Source organism: Pseudomassariella vexata, assembly GCF_002105095.1.
Source record: "Pseudomassariella vexata strain CBS 129021 chromosome Unknown BCR38scaffold_7, whole genome shotgun sequence".
Taxonomy (NCBI): Eukaryota; Fungi; Ascomycota; class Sordariomycetes; order Amphisphaeriales; family Pseudomassariaceae; genus Pseudomassariella; species Pseudomassariella vexata.
The window spans coordinates 1,636,079-1,658,086 of record NW_024467962.1 but is presented as its reverse complement, the minus strand read 5'-3'; the positions used below and the strand labels follow the sequence as shown (position 1 = coordinate 1,658,086).

Sequence of the window (22,008 nt, the reverse complement as noted above, 5' to 3'; positions counted from 1 at the left end):
ATTCACTACCGTTTAATTGGTCAATTCTACTACAAGTTCTGATATTGAAGAAAAAAAGTTGTAAGACTTGAGCTGCACTTGCCATATCCGCATCGGCGTCGTCGAGTCACACCAAAAGGAACATTAACGAGGGCGACCTCAAAGCTTACAGCGCATTCCCCGTCAGCAACGATCAAGAGAATACGTAGCACGTTGCGACGAGTAAGATATTTCATTCGAGTTCATCCACCGACCCAGTCCTCGAAGGATCACGCCGGCCTGTTTGACTCATACTATTGATTCTCGTAAGAGTATGGAGTGCTTCTGCTGACCTGAGTTCCTCCCGCAGCTTGTCTACTTCCTACGGTGGAACCAACGGATAATTCCACGTCGAGTTTGATGGAATAGTGCTTTCCGACCATGGCCCACCACGTCACCAATGGCCCAACGCGCATCTCTATTTTGGGCAGCGAGTCCATCATTGTCGACCATGGCATATGGCGCAGTTTCGTCGCCCGCGATCTCCTCGAGAGCCCTGACCTCAAATCCTCCACCTATGTTCTGATAACTGATACCAACCTCGACGCAACATACGTGCCCGTCTTCGAGACAGGTGAGGACCCCCCCTTCCGCCCGCCTGAAAGAGCAATAAATTGGAACAAGCGCGTTGCGAAGCCGGCAACACTACGGTGGACCCAGTAATAAGAGAAAGTTACTGACTCGTTGCGTACTTGTTAGCGTTCCGAGAAGCAGGCTCGCAAAGCCGGCTATTGACCAAGACAATCCCGCCCGGCGAAACGTCCAAGAGCCGCGAGACCAAGGCCGAGATCGATGACTGGCTGCTGGAGCAAGGTTGCACAAGGGATACCATCATCATTGCCCTGGGCGGCGGCGTTATTGGCGACATGATCGGCTACGTCGCCGCCACTTTCATGCGCGGCGTCCGCTTCGTCCAAGTCCCAACGACACTGTTGGCCATGGTGGACTCGTCCATCGGCGGCAAGACAGCCATTGACACTCCGATGGGCAAGAATTTGATCGGCGCCTTCTGGCAACCGCGCCGCATCTACATTGACCTAGCCTTCCTCGAGACGTTGCCCGTCCGCGAGTTTATCAACGGCATGGCCGAAGTCCTCAAGACGGCTGCCATCTGGAACGAGTCCGAGTTTTCCTTCTTGGAAGAGAACGCGAAGCTCATCCTAGACACCATCCGGTCCAAAACGTCGGATCCTTCCGAGAGATTACTCCCCATCCGCGCTATTCTCAAGCGAATTGTCCTTGGCTCGGCCGGCGTGAAGGCTGAAGTGGTTTCCCAAGACGAGACCGAGGGCGGTCTGCGCAATCTTCTCAACTTTGGCCACTCCATCGGTCATGCCTTTGAGGCCATCCTCACCCCTCAGCTCCTGCATGGCGAGGCTGTCGCCATTGGTATGGTCAAAGAGGCTGAACTCGCCCGGTACCTCGGCGCACTCCGCCCTGGCGCTGTCGCCCGCCTGGTCAAATGTATCGCCAGCTATGATTTACCCACCACCGTCCGCGACAAGCGCATCGTCAAGTTGACAGCAGGAAAGCGTTGCCCAGTGGATGTCCTACTTCAAAAGATGGCCGTTGACAAGAAGAACGATGGCAAGAAGAAGAAGATCGTCTTATTATCGGCCATTGGGAAGACGTTCGAGCCCAAAGCTAGCGTGGTGGAGGACAGTGCCATCAGAGTCGTGCTATCTCCAGCCACCCGCATCGACCCTGGTGTGCCTGAAGGCCTGCAAGTCAGCGTAGCTCCCCCGGGGTCCAAGAGCATATCGAATCGTGCTCTCGTTCTGGCGGCACTCGGCAAAGGCACTTGCCGTGTCAAGAACTTGCTTCACTCCGACGACACGGAATACATGCTCAACGCGATTGCGCAGCTCGATGGCGCCACTTACACTTGGGAGGACGCCGGCGAGGTCCTTGTTGTCACGGGCAAGGGAGGAAAGCTTCGGGCTAGCGAGGAGTCTTTATACTTGGGAAACGCAGGCACCGCATCGCGTTTCCTGACGACGGTTGTCGCCCTGTGCTCACCATCCAAGACGTCTTCTACCGTTTTGACTGGTAATGCAAGAATGAAAGTCAGACCCATTGGACCCCTCGTTGATTCTTTGCGGACCAACGGTGTCAATATCGATTACCTCGGTCAGGATAAAAGCTTGCCTGTGCGGGTTGACGCTGCTGGTGGGCTGGATGGTGGTGTGATCGAATTGGCCGCCACCGTCTCTTCGCAGTATGTGTCGTCGATTCTCATGTGCGCCCCCTACGCAAAGAAGCCAGTAACTCTCCGTCTTGTTGGCGGTAAGCCCATCTCACAGCCGTACATCGATATGACCACAGCCATGATGAAGACCTTTGGCATTATCGTCACCAAGTCTGAGACAGAACCAAACACCTACCACATCCCGCAGGGTACATACCAAAACCCCGACGAGTATGTTGTGGAGAGCGACGCGAGCTCGGCTACATATCCTTTGGCAGTGGCCGCCATCACGGGTACCAGCTGCACGATCCCCAACATTGGCTCCACATCGTTGCAAGGCGATGCGCGCTTTGCAATCGATGTCTTGCGACCCATGGGGTGCAAGGTAGAGCAGACTGACTATTCGACGACAGTGACGGGGCCACCGCCAGGGGCACTAAGGGGAATCCCGCACGTCGATATGGAGCCAATGACAGATGCCTTCTTAACGGCGTCAGTCCTGGCTGCCGTAGCTTCTGGGGTCACAAAAATCACTGGCATTGCCAACCAGCGCGTCAAGGAGTGCAATCGCATTGCTGCCATGAGGATACAACTGGCCAAATTCGGAGTCGAGAGCGGAGAGCTCGAGGACGGTATCGAAATCAGTGGAAAGCAGTACACCGAACTCACCGAGCCAAAGGACGGCATCTACTGCTATGACGATCACCGAGTGGCCATGAGCTTCAGTGTTCTCTCGGTGCTGTCGCCCCGGGCTGTCGTTGTTCTCGAGCGCGAATGCACGGGCAAGACCTGGCCTGGCTGGTGGGATGTCTTGGCTCAGTCCTTCAAGGTTGGTCTCGTCGGCGTCGATGCTGAAGCTGAGCCGAAGGACGCAAAGAAGGCCGATACCGGCCCGTCTGTCTTCATCATCGGGATGCGCGGGGCCGGAAAGACTACGACTGGCGGCTGGATGGCCAACATACTGGAACGACCCTTCACGGACCTTGACTCTGAACTGGAGCGCCGGGCCGGCATAACCATTCCCCAAATAATAAAGGAAAGCGGTCGCGGCTGGGAAGGGTTCCGCAAGGATGAGGTTGACCTTTTGCGAGAGGTCATGAAGAACCAGGCCTATGGGCACGTCTTCTCTTGCGGCGGCGGTATAGTCGAGACCCCCGAAGCTTGTGAGCTGCTCGTCAACCACCACAAGAAGGGAGGAGTGGTCCTCCTCGTGAACCGCGATGTTGAGCAGATGGTCGAATACCTCATGCGAGACAAGACTCGACCGGCTTACTCGGAGCAGATCCGCGAAGTGTACGAGCGACGTAAACCCTTCTTCCAGAAGTGCAGTAATTACGAATACCACAGTCCGTACCTCGACGGCATCAGCGAGGCTCCCGCTGATTTCAAAAACTTTGTTTCGCTTGTCTGCGGTCAGAGTACGCACTTTGAGGACGTCAGAAAGAAAAGCCAGTCGTTTTTCGTGTCGCTCACGGTCCCCAACCTCTCATCGGCAGTCGACGTGATTCCCAGGGTTGTGGTAGGCTCGGACGCTGTCGAGTTGCGCGTGGATCTACTTGAAGATCTATCTCCTGAATTCATTGTCAAGCAAATCTCGCTCCTGCGGTCCACGGCCAAAGTTCCTATCGTGTTTACACTGCGCTCACAGGGGCAAGGAGGTCGCTTCGCGTACACGTCAGAGGAGCAACTCATCTCCATCTATCGGGCGGCCCTGCGCATGGGTGTCGAATATATAGACTTGGAGATGACTCTGCCGTCGGAGATGCTGGACGAGATTATGCATTCCAAGGGGTCAACACGAATCATTGCGTCCCACCACGATCCAACGGGTGCTTTGTCTTGGAAGAACGGCGGGTTTCAAGCGTGGTACAACAGAGCATTACAGTACGGCGACGTTATCAAATTAATAGGGTTAGCTAAGACGATGGATGACAACTTTGCCTGTAAAGCTTTCCAGGACAGAATGCATACTGCTCACGACAAGCCCATCATCGCGCTGAACATGGGCCCATTGGGGAAGCTGTCTCGAGTGCTGAACGGGTTCCTCACGCCCGTCTCCCATCCTGCTCTACCTTTTAAGGCAGCCCCCGGCCAGCTGTCAGCTGCCGAAATTCGTGCAGGCTTGGCCTTGGTGGGCGGACTTGAGACGAAGCAGTTTTATCTATTCGGCAAACCCATCTCGGCGTCACGATCGCCGGCCCTCCACAACGCCCTTTTTAAGCAAACGGGACTGCCACACAAGTACTCGTTGCACGAGACTGACGACGCCGCATCCGTGAAGGATTTGATCAGATCGTCAGAGTTTGGTGGCGCTTCAGTAACGATGCCCCTGAAACTCGATATGATGGCCTTGGTGGACGAGGTCACCGACTCGGCCAAGGTTATTGGCGCCATCAACACCATCATCCCAACGCTGTCGCCAGACGGTATAACTCGGCTGGTCGGCACCAACACGGATTGGCAGGGCATGGTGTACACGCTTCGTTCGGCGGGTATAGTATCACCGACCAAGTCGAAGCCGAGTAGCGCCATGGTTGTGGGGTCGGGGGGAACGACCCGGGCCGCTATTTACGCGCTTCACTCGCTAGGCTTTAGCCCCATCTACATCGTGGCACGCAACACCAAGATCGTCGACGAGCTGTGTTCCTCATTCCCAAGCGACTACGACATTGAAAGGCCCGAGGAGGCCAGCGACGTCAAAATTCTGCCGACCGTTATCATTAGTACCATTCCGGGCGATAGGCCCATTGAGCCAGCCATGAGAGAGCTGCTCGGAAAGATCTTGCGGCAACCCAAGTCTGCTGGGCAGCGTCGCGTGCTCCTGGAGATGGCTTACAAGCCGCTACACACCCCGCTCATGGGCCTTGCTGAGGATTCGGGCTGGGCCACCATGCCCGGACTCGAAGTACTCTGTTCTCAAGGCTTCTATCAGGTAAGTCTCAATGTTGCCGAGTGGTGCCAGCATTAGTGAACCTTGCCCTTCATCGCCTACTTAACATTTTGCCACCTTTTCTTTGTTAAATGACTGCTAACTCAATGTGCCATGTGTAGTTTCTGCTTTGGACCGGCATCACACCTTTGTTCTCGGATGTTCGAGCTGCCGTAATGGGCGAATAGCCCCGAGCGAAGATAAACTTCCCAATTCTTGGATGGAGCTGTGATGGGTATGAAGTGTGTCATCCTACTTAGTTGCTGTGCTCAACTGCACTATTATTGGCCCCCTGGCGAGTCAACTTTATCATGTTCTATGAATAGAATAGACATATCCTAGCCGTATCTGGCAAGAGGCTCGTGTGAGCTGCGGCGTGCAAATGTGTACTTATCCCGGTGGCAGTTTTTACAAGTGATCAGCATAGTCTATACTCTCACGCCTGGTTTTCTCGCCATAGCAGGCTAGTTCTGGCTAGGTCCAAGTTTGGATGGTGCACTCCAGGGTACCCGTCGTCTACATAGTATTTACCCGAACTTTGCCTGGCGCAGCTCAGAACGACGAACTGTCATTTTCCCAATAATCGACCCAAGCTCCACCCTCCTTCCCTGCAAAAATAAAAAATCGGGCCCAACTTATGAAAATCACCAGCCCAATTATCAGTCTAGCTATTACTGCCCTTCGTCAATACACGGGCTTGCTGGTTACCTGTATAACGGATAGGTGGAGTGTATAGGTCGCGCGTATACTGTTTATACGGCTTAGCTCTCTGGCCTAGTAGTGCCTTGTGCGCCCCACGTATCCCTCATATACGTAGCGGGAAGGCCGCACGGATTCAAAATTCCTCCCTACACACACGAAACTAGAGAAGGGTACTGGTAAATGGACTGGTGGTTGCGCTGGTGATTGCAGTGTGTTGGGCCCTGATAGGGATTTCTGGGTTCGGCAGGGTATTGTCAGTTTTGTCGTTCTGGGCTGCCGTATTTGCCACCGCGACTAGATTCTAGTTCTTGGCCCGAGATGCAACCCATCTTGGCAGGACCCCTGGCCTCAACCTCTCTCATCTACTTGAAGCACATATGCGTGACGCACTCAGCGACAAGAACCTGTAACTCTGGTATGTCTCGCTTTTCAATGTTGTATCAGCCCTCCGTCATAGGAAAAATTCTATATTTCGGTTCTTGAAGGTTTTTCCGTCGTTCTGGTCACGCCAGGTGGCGATTGTCAGACGTGGCTGGTGAGCCCGATTCCCAGTTGTTGCTGCGTCGCCGGCTGGAGTAAGCAAGATGGATATCCAAGTCGAGCCCACATGCATGCATGTACACCATGTCCATGTCCACCATCGAGTCCAAGTATCATCGACGTTGGCGATTCGTGTAGACATCGTTTAAGTTCACATATCCATCTCGGCAACTACCGGCTGCCATCTATCCGGTTTTTTGTTTTTATGAAATGTTTACAAAGGATGTAATATCACCTAATCCTTGTATAATGCTATCATTTTCAACAACTTACTATGGTATACTAATTCAGTTCCTGGATGTTTCTGTGTTGTATCCATACAACGGTCCATAATACTTTCAAGCATTTGGAAATTCGCCCGGGTTGTCTTAATCTGGCTGGCATTACTTCCTTGCTTGCTTGTAGTGATGTACAGGTACAGCTCATAAACCCCGACCGAGCCGTAGAATATTCATCAGAAACCCTGCGAAAGCACTCTACAACCGGCGTTTAAGTGTGGTAGCATTACTCGCGTCATTGGCGGCCTCGAGAATGACATGCAGACTTTTCCAAATATCACGATATTGAAGAATAATGGCAGTTTATTTAAGCACCTTGTTTGCACATTATCCACAACAATAATTTATTATTTCTAAAGGATACTACGCTCGACGTATATATTTCAATTATGGAATTTTATCCATTCGGTTCACCGTCCGTCGATGTTGAGCCATGGAACAGTGCAACCACCACAGCCATCAACGAGGCTGCTCGTTAAACGATATCAGCAACTCGATGTGTTTTTTTCCATCACGCCTCATCTCATCATCGTACATTCCCGCGCGGTCGTTGTGGGCCGGGGGTAAGAAATCAAGTCGCAGTCGCATGTAGACGATAAAGAGGACCAAGAATGTACAGGGAATCCAAAAGAAGGCATTACATGATTAGTAACAGTATCCAGCATGCATGATCCAATGCCCATCTCTTTGACCCCGTTCTATACCCATAAAGCCCCAGCGCATGACACAGGATATGTCGTGAATAAAAGCCAACAGTTTTGCCATTCGCGCCCGCTGAAAACTAGAAACCAGCGAAGAGCCGGCGGAAACAAAAAGCCCGCAGATACAACTGCCCAATGAAGAAATGACGCCGTCACAACATTATTGTGCGTTCGCGGGCGGGGATAAGGCCCGCACTGCATTCAAGCGGGCAGGACGGGAAAGAGGAAAATGCATCGAAACCCGATCGGGGTAATAGTAGCATGAAAATGATGTAAAAGTTGGGGTAGGACTTGTTATGATGTAGGTGGTGATTTGTCTTGTGTCGGCTCGCTGCGAGGCATCGGCCGCTTGACGTCATGAGAGACAGCTGGTGGCTCCATACGACGACGTTCCAGATGGTAAAAGGTGGGTCTATGACCAGGAGAATCTGTGCAGTGCGCCGGTGACCACCGGATAAGGTAAGGTCCGGCGTTGAACTAGCAACCCTGCAAGACCCTTCACGCATGAGACCCTGAAAAATCGACACCCCGCCAAAGAGCTTGGGCGTGACGATCACACCACGCGGCGAGGGGCCGGCCGTCGACCCATCTTCACCACACCACACCACATCATCACCTTCACGACACATGGCCAGCATGCGCTTGACGTCGAATGATAGAAAATGTCGTCATACCACACTACCTCAGACATGAGACCCGCCTCGCCGTCGGTGCTTGCCGGGGAACTCGACATCGGGATGACATACGCGGTAATGTCTAGTCAGGGCGTCGGCGCGGCTAAAAGTCTTTTCTTCGGTGCATAGATCGCATCGCACCTTCTGTTTTCGCGCATTATGGATGGTGTCCTCGTGTCGTGTGAGATCGTACGGTCGTGAAAATACAGTGTCACAGGACTTCCCAGTGCTAGGATTAATCCTATCGCACCGGTGCGGGCCAGCTTGCGTGTTGAGCAGTGTCTGTGGCACACCTGGGGAGGTGACTGCAGGTCGTGCAGTGCTCAGTGCGTTCGCTTGACGATGCCCTTCGCGCTTGTGTTTCTGTAGCATGGACGGTGTATCGAACCGTAGCGTACAACCGTGATACGTGCACGTATATGTGCCGCTGTCGGCGTTGGTCCGCATTGGCCTTCGAGCCGATCCAGGGCTAGCCGATCCGTTTGTGTCTTCAGAGCCCACTCTTGAAAAGGTGCTCACCGACGGCGTTGCTTGTTGCCGCTGTCGTGGGCGTGCCACGAAGGGATATTGCTGCGGGACTTGAATATTTGTAGGCATATTGAAATTGAAGGCGTTCTGCAACGGTGTTGTCGACTGGAAGTTCTGCATCTGCTGAGGCATCGACTTGCTAAGCTGGTGCAGATCGAAGTTGTTGGTTTCCTGCGCCGAGAATAGCGGGAAGTTGGAGTCATCAGCCGGCTCGTTGAAATCCAACATGGCATCCTTGGGAGAAATGGTGCTTGGCGTTCCCTGCTGCTGTTGCTCTGCCTTACGCGCCACTTGTTGCAATGAGTTCGCGTCCTGCTCTGTCTTTCGCTTCTCCTTCAGTTGCTGTGCCGAATTCGAGCGAACCTGGTTCGACTGCTGCGAGAAGTCATTGGATACGGGTGCCAGCGGCGAGCCGTGACGGAAAGGCGACTGGTTCCGTGACGAGACCGAGACGGGCGACTGACCCGTGTTCAAGTGATGGCTGTTGGCCGCCTGAAGTCGCTGCGCAAACACATCATTGCTAGGAGACATGGCGAGACGCGTCTGCGGAGGTGGAGATGCTGATGTGATGGTAAAGTTGGGACTGTACAACTCGTCGCCGAAGACGTCCGTCATGGTACGATCCAGCTTGGGCATCGAACTAAAAACTGTGCGGTCACAGGAACGTAAGTAATTGTGATCAAGGTTCAGGTGTAGGCCGAGTATAAGATCGAAACCAATATCTTGTAGTTGTGGGAGGGCGCATATGGAAAGATTCTCACCATTCTTTCTCCTTCTGCCTTCTTCATCAGGCTCTTGAAAGGATGGCGTGGCGGGTGAGTCACCGCCAGCGATTGAACTCGCCACTGAGTGTGAATACGATCTCGTAGCTGAGCCATTGGAAAGTTCAGGCGCCGGCAGAAGGCTTCGGTCCGGCTTGATATGGTGCGGATGGGCCGACATGTTGGGCATTTCGTCTTGGAAGCCAGCGTTGCCAGCCTGGAGATTTTGCAGGGTTGCGTAAAAGCTTTCGTTCATGCTCATGGATTTGCCGCTCGACTGATATGCGTAATTGCTTTCGCCGCCACTCATGTCGTGAAACATTTCGCTGCTACTCGAGTCGGTTACAGCAATATGCGGGTTTGATGTGTTTGCTGTGTAGGGCGAAGCTGGGCCGTTGGAACTAAGCGACGACAACGACGGCTCGCGTTGGTGTACTAATCGGTGGGCGGCTCGAGGAGTCTGCTGCGGGTGCTGCGGCTGAGTGGAACCGAGAAGCCACTGCTCCGAAGGCGTTAGGTCTGGCACTTGGCTTAGACTTTGGCTGTTTTGTACCTCGTATGAATGAGGCGTCGTGGGAAATTTGAAGTTGTCCCCTCTAGGCACGGCCGACGGTATGGTGTCGAAGGTGGTCGAGAGCGATGTCGTCTGGAAATTTGAGTACTGCGAGAGTAGCGACGATTGTGTCGAGTGTGGCGAGGATGCGACGCTGTCTGTGTCCACGGGATCTAGGTTGCTGCTGTCCACGTCGAGATGCTGATGATGTTGATGTTGATACTGCCTGAACGAGGGTTGTTGATGTGTAGGTCGAGTATAGATGTTGTGAACAAGCATCATGGTGTAGATGACGTATGTTTTTTGTTTGTGATCGAGGTCAAGGTTGTTCAAGGTTAGATGAAGGGTAAAGGAAAGTGGGGGTTTAGGGCGGGGTGACGAATGGATGACCTTTATAAGTGTGTTGGAGTCACCGTCACTAATAAAAGTTATCTGCACCGACTGCTTGGATTTTCGCAACTAGAGGGAGATCCTTGTTTGGTGCTTGGAAACACTTGGAACCGGCTTCTAGCGCAGTGTGTGGATAGTCTTGAGTTTCTTTCGTCTTGGTAATCCGAAGGGGGTTTGTCCCTGTTATAAGCGTTGTCAAGGAAATATTTATCGTCACGAGGTCGACCCAACCAGTGACCACTTGCGAGTATCTCTTTGTCGTGTCTTTGTCGTGTCTGTGTCGCTGGGGTTTGTCGTTGGGCCTCAGTGTTTGGATGATGACCAGTCTGGCTTGTAATTGGGGAATCCTATGTATTACTGAGACGGAGTATTTGATGTTGTTGGTGTATGCATGTCAGGTGTTGATTATCTTGATACGGAAGATGCGGGATAGAGAGGAGGCGTTATCGAGATACTATTATATTGAATTCAAATCTTGTTGAAGACTGGCAGAAAATAAAGATTGTAATTGAAAGCTGCAAGCCCCAAGGGCACTGGATTGGACAGGACAGTCAACTTCTGGCGAAAGGATGACATGGTGCATACAGCCACAACAAGCCTGTGTCTGTGACGTAGCTTTCATTCGGGCTTCGCGGGCGCGCGACACTACGGGTTGGTGCGCCGATGTGGGCGGCCTGCCAAGACCTCTCGTCTTCTCTTTTTTTTTGGAGCCCCCGGCACCGTTACTCAGGGATTGCCCTGCTCTGGCTTTCTCCGGTAGCTAATTATACCCGCATAAATCGAGGCTTCCGAGATGGGTCTGCTGCCATCGTGAAGTAACGCCGATCATGAGACTTTTCGAGCTAGACGATGAAGCTCGTTGGAAATCTCACGATTGGAAAGTTGCACTGCCACAAGGGAGGCAAGCCACATTAGTCATGCTGGTGGTACCTGCTTCGGCTGCTCGGGAGACGGAAATCTCGAATTTACGGCATAGGAAGTAGACAGGTAGCACTCGCAAACCACAATTATTCATCATTCAGTGCAGTCGTGGAGATTTATTTTACTCCGCCCTCCCTCTTTGTGACTCCGCCAGATGGCCGTTTTAGGCCGTTCTTGGGAAGTACGCCCGATAGTAGTAAGGAACCTTGGTCTTGGCATAGATCTAGGCCTGACGGATTTCCAATTAGTTGGTAACTGCTGACAGGTCTACATTGTGCAAATCACCGTAACTACACCTGCAGGACGGGCTTGGGTAAGGGTGTGGGTTACCGAGGTCCCAACCGCATCTTGCCAGCGTATCTCAGCTGAAATTGAAATGCGTATACCTTGTTACATTCCACAAACCCAGGTGTCGCGTAAGCCTGGCAGGCCGGGCGAGTCACACGAAAAAAAAACTTAATTTGGTCGTCATCATGGCGACTATCTGGCTCAACAAGCCATGCCAAAGAATTCGACTCGGATCTAGACATGCGGGCGTCTAGGGGCAGGTGCAACGAGGTGACAAACAATATTGAAGTCATACGAAGAACCACACAGACTGTATACAGGCTTGGACTGAGTGCTTACGGAACGAAGTACGCCCAAACGCCGGTTTCCCATTCTGACGGCACGTTGCGCAGTCTTGTTAGCGCGGCGGATCTCCCGAAACATGGGAACCGCGTGTTCGGCTTTTAGTGAATCTCGCTGCCCACTACCGGCGAAGTGGAGCCACAAAATACACCGGGAGTTTATGCACACTATGTTAAAGTACGAAGTACATTGTTGGCCAAGAATGCTCTGTACAGCTTCTAGCAGAATCAGGGTCACATTGCGGCTTATATGGATGGAACTGAGAAGTTCAAGTAGGTGTGATGCTTTTTGGAGCAAGCAGGCATCCAAACTGAGGCTGGATGTCAGGAAATCGGCCACAGCTCGCTTGCTGCTCGCTCTCGCTCTTTGAATTACAGTGCTGACTGAGAAGTGCAGCTTGGGCATTGAGCAGCCAGGGCAACCGACCTCAGCAGCCGCGTATGTCCTCAATCCTTAGCCGGGGTCAAACTCCGGCCCCGCTTGGGTTATTGTTACCAACTTAGCCGCCCTTCTAAAACTAATTCATCGACAACGCCAACAACAACGCCAACGACAACGGCATAACGTGGAAAGCGGAGCCGGGTCGACTTCGGCTTTGCCAAGTTTTTATTGTTCATTTTAACTGGGCTATGCACAATTCTTTCTCCTCCCAAATGTCGAGCTCTCGCACAATGCCGAGTACATAGTACAGAGTATGCGAGGAGGGCATGCTCAGTAGCTCCACTTTTATCCCGCACGCACATGCACAATATCCTGCGAGTGCTCAGGCGAATCCCGTTGAATCGCTCGCTCCTACACAGCAATCTGCAATGCACTATATGTTTATACCGGCTATCAAGCGAACGCAAAAGACTGGACATACTTCGAAATAATCCATGGACCAACTGTGCATCGTACACCATCCAACGTCGGTCCATCACGGCCAGATAGGGGAAGCTTGTCTCACATCTTGGCAACTGCACAACACGAGGTGCAAGCTGCTGATAGACGGGCAATGCGTAACTGGATTCCATGTACGGTCGGGCGGTAATTACTTGGCAGCGCAGTCTACCCGAATCTACCCATAACAAAATCAAATCAACTATACGATGCGCCACTTATTAGTATCCCTGTGGGCAGCAGCGATTATGCAAGCATGCATACTGACTTTGAAGTATTGGTATGTCCCGGCGATCTGGGTCGCTTTAGACCTTCGAGCACATTTTGTCCTGCATATACGTTGTGGCTGTGCCGTGCCATCGTGCAGTCCAAGTCGGTTGGTCTAGACTGGTCCGGCGTCGTCCGGCATGCCTTAGCATACCCCAACCATTTGAAGAAGACATAAAAAGTAGCATGTAGAATTGTCCCTCAGCGGAACTTGTAGAACAAGAAAGAAAGCATTGGTGACCCCATCAAGAATTGTCGTCGCAATGAAGCCGCACTGTGGACAGATAGTTGAATTCGCCAAAATACCAACATCAGGTATGCAAGACTGCCGGGACGCGGATGAAACGTCAAATCCCCCGTGATTATATGTCGGAGCCCGTGGGTGCTTCCTAGTCAAACCCAACATTACATGTCTATTCTTACATGTCTATTCAGCTATAAAAGATGCAACTCTACTAACTTAATCTATTCCGCACTTGGGGGCGCGAATGAGGACGATTCCGCGCGGGTAACCGCACAGCCTCCCCCATGCCAGGCCACTGGTCCACGGCATTTCATATGGGATTTTCAAGAAACCCGTCGTCCTCCTCAAGGTGCATGCTGTATGCATCCTTGTCCTGTCCTGCGCATTAGTATAACCTTGCTCTTACCACATCAAATTCTAGAACCTTCCACATTTGCTTCGCACTGACCGAACAGCCCAGGCCGCAGAAATCAGAAAATAGCTGAGACCACCTTGCAGTCGGGCCAGTAGGAAGAAGCGAAGTGAACACAATGCATGCTGTGCAAGAACAAATCGGCGGCTTCCGACGTTATGCCGCGGTTGTTAGTAAAGAACTTCCGGCGTCAAATTCCTGTCAACCTTTTCACCACGCTCACCCCGATCCTCGAAGTAGACTACTACTGGTAGGGATGCCACTGTGGAGACCCCCTTCAAAGCTGTGGCTGACGCACATCTGTCGGCATTCCCACTTTGACATCATCAATGCAACGGCATAACGTTCTGGAGCCCCACGGTCGCTTCACACAGCCACGCAGAATTTGCAGCCCTTCTCAGGAACCAGCTGTCAAAATTGTCGATCGACATTTAGTAGCATAGTACTGCCCAGATAGGGACCCACCTAGAATCCATTCAAAAAAGATACCCTTTGACAACTTACAACTGTCTGGTCTGTCTAGCCTGGCTCACATTGGCTGCCCTGGCAGGATCGACAACTCGGCGTCTAACCGACCACATGCCATGTAGTCAGCCACTTTGCTTGACCTGATTGTTGAGCTTTCAAGCCTCACTGTACATTGCAGACCTACCTAGGTATACTCTGGGTCCACTTCGTTTATCGGTAAGAGTAACATAGCATGTGGGGTAATGTAATGAACTATTTTGACCTCATCAAGGGTACTCCGGGCTGTGTTACATAGTACATGTCATATGTGCGCTATACTTCGTAGTGTGTGGTCGAACAGAGGCCTGTACGCCGGTATGAGGAATTGTCATAGCTTCAAGACTCTCGTATGTAGTTCGAAGAACTTCTTGGTTGGATACAGCTCGAGTCGCCACCAAACCCCGTATAATGTTATGTTGCCATCTGGCGGCCTCCGAATAGACTTGACGTATGCACCCTGATCCCAAAGCTAACCGCTGGGCAAGATACTCTATATACTTCTTGGGTTTTGGAGTGAGTCACGAGGAATACATTATTATTAAATACGCCGTAGGCTCGAAGCCCCCGGTACCTCTGCTAGTACTCCCGTATGTCAAACCGTGCCCTAATGGCTGGACTAAATACATACGCTGCGTCGTCGGTTCGCCCTATTGGCGACTGCGTTGCGTTCACTACCATACTACGTTGGTTCTCAACCTACCAGCTAAGTCCCCCCTGAGAAGATCGATGCTATCTGGGCCTTGAAGCTGTCCGACCCGTCCCTAGCAGCCACCTTACAATAGCCCCACTAACTACTGGTTCTCCTGTTGCCGTTGCGAGGTCTCTGCGAGAGTATAGTGGCCGTGGTGCGATAGCGGCCCGTAATCGTTCCCTCGGTCCTTCTAACAGCCCGCAAAAGAGGATTATGTGCTCTGCCGTCTCAGGGGCGTCGCCACAGCGGCATAGCGGCGAGTACACGCCAAAAGCCCCTGTCTTGAATAAGAAGGCTGCTAGTCCTATTTTTTCCGTCCTGATCTGGCACAGCGTAGACGCTTCCAGTCGGTTCACGCCGAAATACTTGCCCCCTTTCGGTATCTGCATCGAAGGGCCCTCCGGTTCCTCAGCGATGGCGCGTCGCTGGCGATCGTGATGCTCTGCTCCGGTGAGCCATCTCTTCCTCCAGTGGCCGAGGAGGGCAGCCGGGACCTCCTTTTCCTCGCTCATCCACTCGAAGCCCCGGCCCTCCTTCTCCATAGTGTACCCTGCCGGTCGGAGTAGCTGCGACGCCTGCTTCCTCTTCGCCGGCCTATCCTGCCGGAGTATATGTGACGCTTTAGCGCTCGCGCTGCGAAGCAGATTTCTCTTCCCGCTAAGCCGTAGCCGTTCTTCAAACTTAGCAGCCCGGGCACTAAGATAGAGGTCTAGTGGCGGGATTGCTGCTTCTGCTTCCAGGTGGCGAACCGGCGTCGCTTTGTGGGCGCCACAGACTACCCGGAGGCACTCGTTCTGTATCCCCATCAGGCTCTTAGCTGGCCCTGCCGGTTCCTCACTTATAGTATGCCACGCAGTCGCCCCGAAGGCGATCGCGCTACGGATAACCACCGTATATAACAGCCTCGCCCGTATAAGATCGCAGCCCCACGACATATTGACTAGCTTTGTCAGGGCTAGCTTTTGAGTTGCCATTTTTGTTTTAACACGCTCAACATGGGCGTGCCACGTCAGTTTGCGGTCGAACCAGACTCCTAGGAACCTCGCTGAGACTACCGGCGACACTGTGGCGTCCCCAAGGCGAATACTTTGCGGCAAGGGCTCTCGGGCCCTAGTAAAGTGCATTAGCTCACTCTTGTCAGGAGCGAACTCCATCCCGTGCCTCACTGCCCACCGCTGACACGTAGCCCATGCGCTCTCCAACCGGCGGCAGATCGTGTCTGGATCGGTGCCGACGCTTAGCAGGTTCGTGTCGTCCGCGAACCCGACTACTAAAAGTAGTGGGTGCTGCTCCGCTAGCTCCTCGTACAGCGTTGAAATGTATAATATAAACAGTATCGGGGATAGCGGTGGCCCCTGGGGGACGCCAGCTCGTAGGGGGATTGGCTCTGACTCCTTGCCATCGAACCGGAGGCGTACCGTCCTATCCTCCACGAAGCTGCGTACCCACTCCTGAACCCACTCCGGGTAGCCTTTCCGGGCTAATATGGAAATCAGCCGTCTGTAATTGACCGTATGGAATACAAAGCCATTGGGGCCCTCGTTGGATTATACAGTTTCATCTGGCGGGTTACATAGGCATGTATTTGTTCAAGCCAGTGATGCTTGCGTCAGTTCGGGGATATACTCCTTTCTTGGGGGGAGACCCTCGAGAATTATCGGAGCTCTCTGCGGTCATGCCTGCAGTGTGCTCGAATTTGTCAGTTATAGACACCTCAGTCTGCAAAAGTTATATCGAAAGCCGCATAATGAGGGGTTGTGGCCGTGTGTCAGTCAATGTAAGGTATGTTATCAGCTTGGAGAGTATCCGTCGAGGATCTCCATGTGATGTATTTTCAACTTCGCACTACTGCTCAACTATATCCCCACTTCTGGCAGAGTCTTTATTTTTCGTACGATTACGAACTCGCATCCTCCCTGGGGCTCATACGACTGTTTTGAGTGTTACCAGTTCCGGTAGCATTTTTCCGGCGTAGGGGGACGCTCAAAGTACTGACTAACATGACTATACTTTACCCTGACATGTATTTACCAGCATCTGTAATCCTCCGGTATATGGACGCAATATTAACAAAGCAAATTGTATAACAGCTATATTGATAGGTCAAGTGCTATATATGTGCACTGCTTATAGGACAGCTCGGACAGAACTAACATAATCTAAACCATGATACTTGGGATTGATACCTTCAAGTCCTTCTTACATTACCAATGATTAAAACAGGGCTCACCTTCAAGTGTTGGTGGATGTCCGGAAATTGATCAACTCCTTGCTTTAGCTGGAAACCCGGTCCCTCCAAGGTCATCTGCGGTACCGGTTTGTCTGGAAATGCCTTTAAGCTCTGACAGCACGAGCCAATTGCCATTCTACTACTAGGTGTATTGTACAGGGCATCCTATATCGTTCGTTTGTATTACTTTCGGCTTCCGTTGGTTTTGTCCGACCTGGATCTGTGGGTAAAAATGTCACATTGGATCTTGTATGACCTCTTGGAAGAGACCACAACCCTTTTGCGGAATGAACAGAAGATGCAAGTGTTTCGCATGCAGTGTCCAATATACACAATGTGACGATATATCTGTAGCAGAAGTCTCGTGTTATGACATGACTCTAAAGCCCAAAGCCTCACAGTTTGCACGGACTGTGCTAGGGAATATTAGCCCCATAGTCAACTTTGAGAATTATGTTTACATCACCAACAACCCCGAACGTAGCAAGACATGAAAATACTCATATCTCCAATAGAGAGCATACCAAGCTGCACTGCGTGTGGGGTTTTCTCCCCTTGTGTATTTGTTTCACATGTCAACCCACCCTCGCATAAGCGGAGCTACCCTAGAGCCAGCTCGTTGACAACAACTTTCCTAAGCGCAACACAACCAGTAACACCGCGGCACTGGGTTGGGTATCTGAACGGTACCTATGATGCAATACATCAGGTTAAATCAACTCGTTGATTATACTGTAGAAAACGTTTAAGCGCATACATTTTTTATGTTGCAAAAAGGTTTGCAGTTGTAACTGCGAACAGTGGGCGAACAATACTTAGGTAGCCAGGCCTAGGAAATAACCACACAACAGCACAACAAGAACAAATATGCCAACAAAGCGCAGCAAAAGTGCAGGTAAACTTGAATAGATTATATGACCCACTTCAGTTACTTTATATTGCTCAGGTGGAGTTCTCACTCGGTTTATATCCTTAACCGTAGGGGCAATACCACCAGAACAAGCGATACAACACATATAAGGGCAGATATTGCTCATCTTGAGCAATAATACATGGCAGAGAAAGACCAACTGATATAGAGAATGCGAAAATAAGAGCAATTTGTTGCCTGGTCGGCACTTCATATAGACTAGTTAAGGCAACAGAAGCATGGTCGCTTGTTAAGCCCCAGTGACCACGCCTTTGAAACTGTGAACAGTGACTCAGAAATGTAATGATCAACGAGGCAGTTGACACCTCTACGTGACAAAGAGGCCCCAGATGAGTCAGAAGTAGATACTGCCACCCCAAGCATTCATTATAAACCCAAACTAGATGACCAACATAGCAAGGATGGCCATATGGCCAAGTAGGACACGATAGTAAACAAGAAATCGCCCGCCCAGGACGTGACGCGAGACGACAGAGAAACAGGTTATGACGCAATCTGGATTGCCAAGTCACGGTAGCAGAAAAGACACAAGCGGTTTGCTCTTAAATGTCCTTGACGGATTGATTATGCCTCATCGGACAATCCATCGATGTAGTAGTTGACCCCCATTCCCTTATGGTACATGATCAAAACACCCAAAAGCAGACCCAATCCCAATGGTCATGACCGGCCACTTGCAACCAAAGTGGCACTCGCAAGAAATGACTTCATAACAGACGTGAAACTCCACAAAGACCCAAAGTTTAACCACCAAAACCGTACAGAGTGCGGCCTTGTCGCTTCAGCGCGTAGACGACATCAAGAGATGTGACAGTCTTGCGTTTGGCGTGCTCAGTGTAGGTGACGGCATCACGGATGACACCCTCAAGGAAAGACTTCAGGACACCACGGGTCTCCTCATAGATCACTGCAGTGAAGACGCGTCAGCCACGTTCTTAAGTGGGATTGAAGTTGAATGCGGGGTGGGAACTTACTGGCAGAGATACGCTTGACACCACCACGACGCGCGAGACGTCGGATTGCGGGCTTGGTAATACCTTGAATGTTGTCGCGAAGGATCTTGCGGTGGCGCTTGGCACCACCTTTGCCGAGGCCCTTGCCGCCCTTGCCGCCTGTGAAGACGCATCAGTAAATGGGAATATGGCAAATAGAAACGCGCTGAGCCGAACGACAGAAGTTCAAGCTTCGCACGATAGGAGTAGGACATGATGACTGAATAGGGCTGATGTACTCACGTCCAGTCATTTTGATTTGAGATTTAAGATTGCGAAATATGTGTGGTTTGGTTGGTGGTGCAAGAATGCAATTTTGCGGCTGAAGACGTTGGTGGATGTTGGGTTCGTGATATGTAGAATAGAAGGTTGAAGACGTGGGGAAGCCGACCAGTTTAAATAGGTATGGGGTCTGGGTGCAGCTTGAAATCAGATCAGCCTGGAGTTGGAGGGGCATGCGCAAAGGTACGTACCTCTAACGCGTCCCGATTGGGAAAAATCAACACCTCAAAAATTTGCCTAGCCTATCACAAAAAGTTGAAATGGGCTGCACCAGTCAGAAAAATGCGCCTAGATCCGCAACTGAATATTCGACTAGCTCGAACCCAACCAAGAGATGCAGCCCTTTTTCCTTTGGGGAGAGGGGCGGAGGGGGCGAATGGGATGATGGACGGAGTTCTTTTGTTGCAACCTGCCGCATTTTTATTTCCTGATGCCCCGAATCTGAGTCTTGTGACCTTGATGTCCTGATCGAAGTAATGTGTTTGTGCTCCAATCTACTTTCTTCACAATATCTATCCACTATAATTTTCCCCAGACACGGTAGCAGTAGCCAATCATCAATTGGACATCAGGCTATGCTATTTCCATCCTCGTGTGTCATGAAGACACCTAGACAGCCGGCCGATGGCAAATCCTGGGGATTCGAGATGCGTGGCCGAATATTCATGTGGAGGCAACATCAAAATACCATTCTCATTATAATAATCCTTTCGCGAAGGGAATTCATGCCTCACCTGATTGCTGCTAGAACGACTTAGCCTAAGAATGACAGATGGTTGCCAATAATGACCAAAGATCAATATCAAGACACCTTGGTTAATTGCTAGATGTGCTCGAGTGACTTCCATTTCGCTGTAGTTGCCATCGAGTTCAAAATGCCCCATACATCACACACAGGTAGCCAACCACAGTGGCACCTTGCTTTGATGCACCCATTATTCCAAGGCGGCTAGTACAATCAGAAGTCGATTCCATCTGTTTGATCTTGCGTTCGGGCCAAAATCGGTAAAGAGTGAATGTTTCGCTGGACCTGTGCTTGCGGCTGCACCCAATCAGAAATAGGCAGCGTTTCTGAAGTGCAAAATTCCCACTCAAAAACGCGTGCACTTTGTTACAACAAACGCATCCCTGTCACCCAGCTTTCTAGCAATGCTTTTTCTCGGCCAGCAATTGCAGAAGGACCTTAGCGCCTGATTTTTCAGAATCAGCAACCACGCACAATCAGCCCGGCAGGCCAGCCCACTTCTCAGATATTTAAGCACCTCCCCCACCTCTCCTCCAACCATTCTTTTCCACCATCCACTCAACAACAAGCATCAATCTGTCCACACCCAACACAACACTTCCATCCCCAACTTCATCATCAAATAAGTCGCATCCATCAGGCAAACACAATGGCCCGTACCAAGCAAACCGCCCGCAAGTCTACTGGTGGCAAGGCCCCTCGCAAGCAGCTCGCCTCTAAGGCTGCCCGCAAGTCCGCCCCGTCGACCGGTGGTGTCAAGAAGCCTCACCGCTACAAGCCCGGTACCGTCGCTCTCCGTGAGATTCGTCGCTACCAGAAGTCGACTGAACTCCTGATCCGCAAGTTGCCCTTCCAGCGCCTGGTAAGTCTGATCTGCCCATTTCCTATCTTTGCGGCCACGCCAGCGTTTCCGCGACACCGTTGGCATTGCGACTGATGCGATTTCCCAAATTCAATCGACAACCAGCTGACAATGCATCAACAGGTCCGTGAGATCGCCCAAGACTTCAAGTCCGACCTCCGCTTCCAGTCTTCCGCCATCGGTGCTCTTCAGGAGTCGGTTGAGTCTTACCTTGTCTCCCTATTCGAGGACACCAACCTGTGCGCCATCCACGCCAAGCGTGTCACTATCCAGTCGGTACGTTTTCACACCACTGCTCCTGTGCTATATTTAATTACATACTAACAACCCATATAGAAGGACATCCAACTTGCCCGCCGCCTCCGTGGGGAGCGCAACTAAGCTGCTCTCAGTCGCTTTGATTTTCGGGGGATACTTCATGATACTCACTGGGATGGTTTGACGATAGGGTTTTCACAAATGGCAAGGGTAATCATGGCGTTATGAAATGCGTTGATTTTTTCTCCCCGGTGAGAAACATGGTTGTACATCAGTCATAGGCGTCGGAACAATAATCCGCGTGATTCTGAACAAAGGAAATTTATGAACAAACATCACACTTGCGACGTGAATTAATCGAACACACTTGGAGTTGCTGTTGCCGGTTCAGTGTAGGTCAAGCAGCCATTCTGAGGACGATCTTGTGACCCTTCCCTTTCGCTGGGATTCTGGAATACAGCGACTGATATAAATCCTTAGGTCTAGGGCTGATGGACTATGATCATGTTATGCGATACATTCTTCAGAAGTAACACAGCTGAATCTGTTGATGCAATCGATTCGTGGCTCGAAGTTATCTGTAGCAGGTGTATGATCATGAGATGGATAAGGCTTGCACTTCCAAGCTCATATTTCACTGCAAGTCTCTTGGGAATAATTCACTCGACCGGCTTTGCTGCCTTCTTCTAGTTGTAATGTGTGATACTGCTGGCAGCCTCGAATGCATTTACCTTCCACATTCAAGAAGTTCAACAATCGCTTCGCAAAATGCACAGGTACCGCCGGTCGTTGCCAATCTCATCCAGATACTCTGATGGTGGCAAAATAGATAACTGATATTAAATCATAGGGCAGAAGAGTGCGACTGGGCCTCATTATTCTTGCTCATGAGACT

At 51.3% G+C, this 22,008-nt stretch overlaps 4 protein-coding genes across 4 annotated transcripts; 2 read left to right on the top strand and 2 right to left on the bottom strand.

Annotated features, from left to right (window-relative positions):
• Positions 1 to 399: 399 nt before the first annotated feature.
• On the top strand, positions 400 to 5,323 carry BCR38DRAFT_458012 (EPSP synthase-domain-containing protein; the record flags this gene model as incomplete). Its single annotated transcript, XM_040862108.1, has 3 exons — positions 400 to 592; positions 733 to 5,138; positions 5,258 to 5,323. 3 exons carry the CDS (start codon positions 400 to 402, stop codon positions 5,321 to 5,323), a joined length of 4,665 nt encoding a protein of 1,554 aa, XP_040715684.1.
• A 2,475-nt stretch (positions 5,324 to 7,798) lies between these two features.
• On the bottom strand, positions 7,799 to 10,365 carry BCR38DRAFT_210777 (uncharacterized protein). The gene is made up of 2 exons (XM_040854155.1): positions 9,320 to 10,365; positions 7,799 to 9,205 (listed from the first exon to the last, which is right to left on the bottom strand). Exons 1-2 carry the CDS (start codon positions 10,152 to 10,154, stop codon positions 8,040 to 8,042), a joined length of 2,001 nt encoding a protein of 666 aa, XP_040715683.1. The 5' UTR covers positions 10,155 to 10,365; the 3' UTR covers positions 7,799 to 8,039.
• Positions 10,366 to 18,527: 8,162 nt separating this feature from the next.
• Positions 18,528 to 19,623, bottom strand: BCR38DRAFT_210690 (histone-fold-containing protein). Its single transcript, XM_040854154.1, has 4 exons — positions 19,440 to 19,623; positions 19,210 to 19,388; positions 18,949 to 19,086; positions 18,528 to 18,881 (listed from the first exon to the last, which is right to left on the bottom strand). Exons 2-4 carry the CDS (start codon positions 19,217 to 19,219, stop codon positions 18,718 to 18,720), a joined length of 312 nt encoding a protein of 103 aa, XP_040715682.1. The 5' UTR covers positions 19,220 to 19,388; positions 19,440 to 19,623; the 3' UTR covers positions 18,528 to 18,717.
• Positions 19,624 to 20,342: 719 nt separating this feature from the next.
• BCR38DRAFT_434470 (histone-fold-containing protein) lies at positions 20,343 to 21,627 on the top strand. The gene is made up of 3 exons (XM_040860308.1): positions 20,343 to 20,855; positions 20,979 to 21,131; positions 21,192 to 21,627. The coding sequence occupies exons 1-3, from the start codon at positions 20,643 to 20,645 to the stop codon at positions 21,234 to 21,236; spliced, it is 411 nt and encodes a 136-aa protein (XP_040715681.1). The 5' UTR covers positions 20,343 to 20,642; the 3' UTR covers positions 21,237 to 21,627.
• Positions 21,628 to 22,008: the final 381 nt, after the last annotated feature.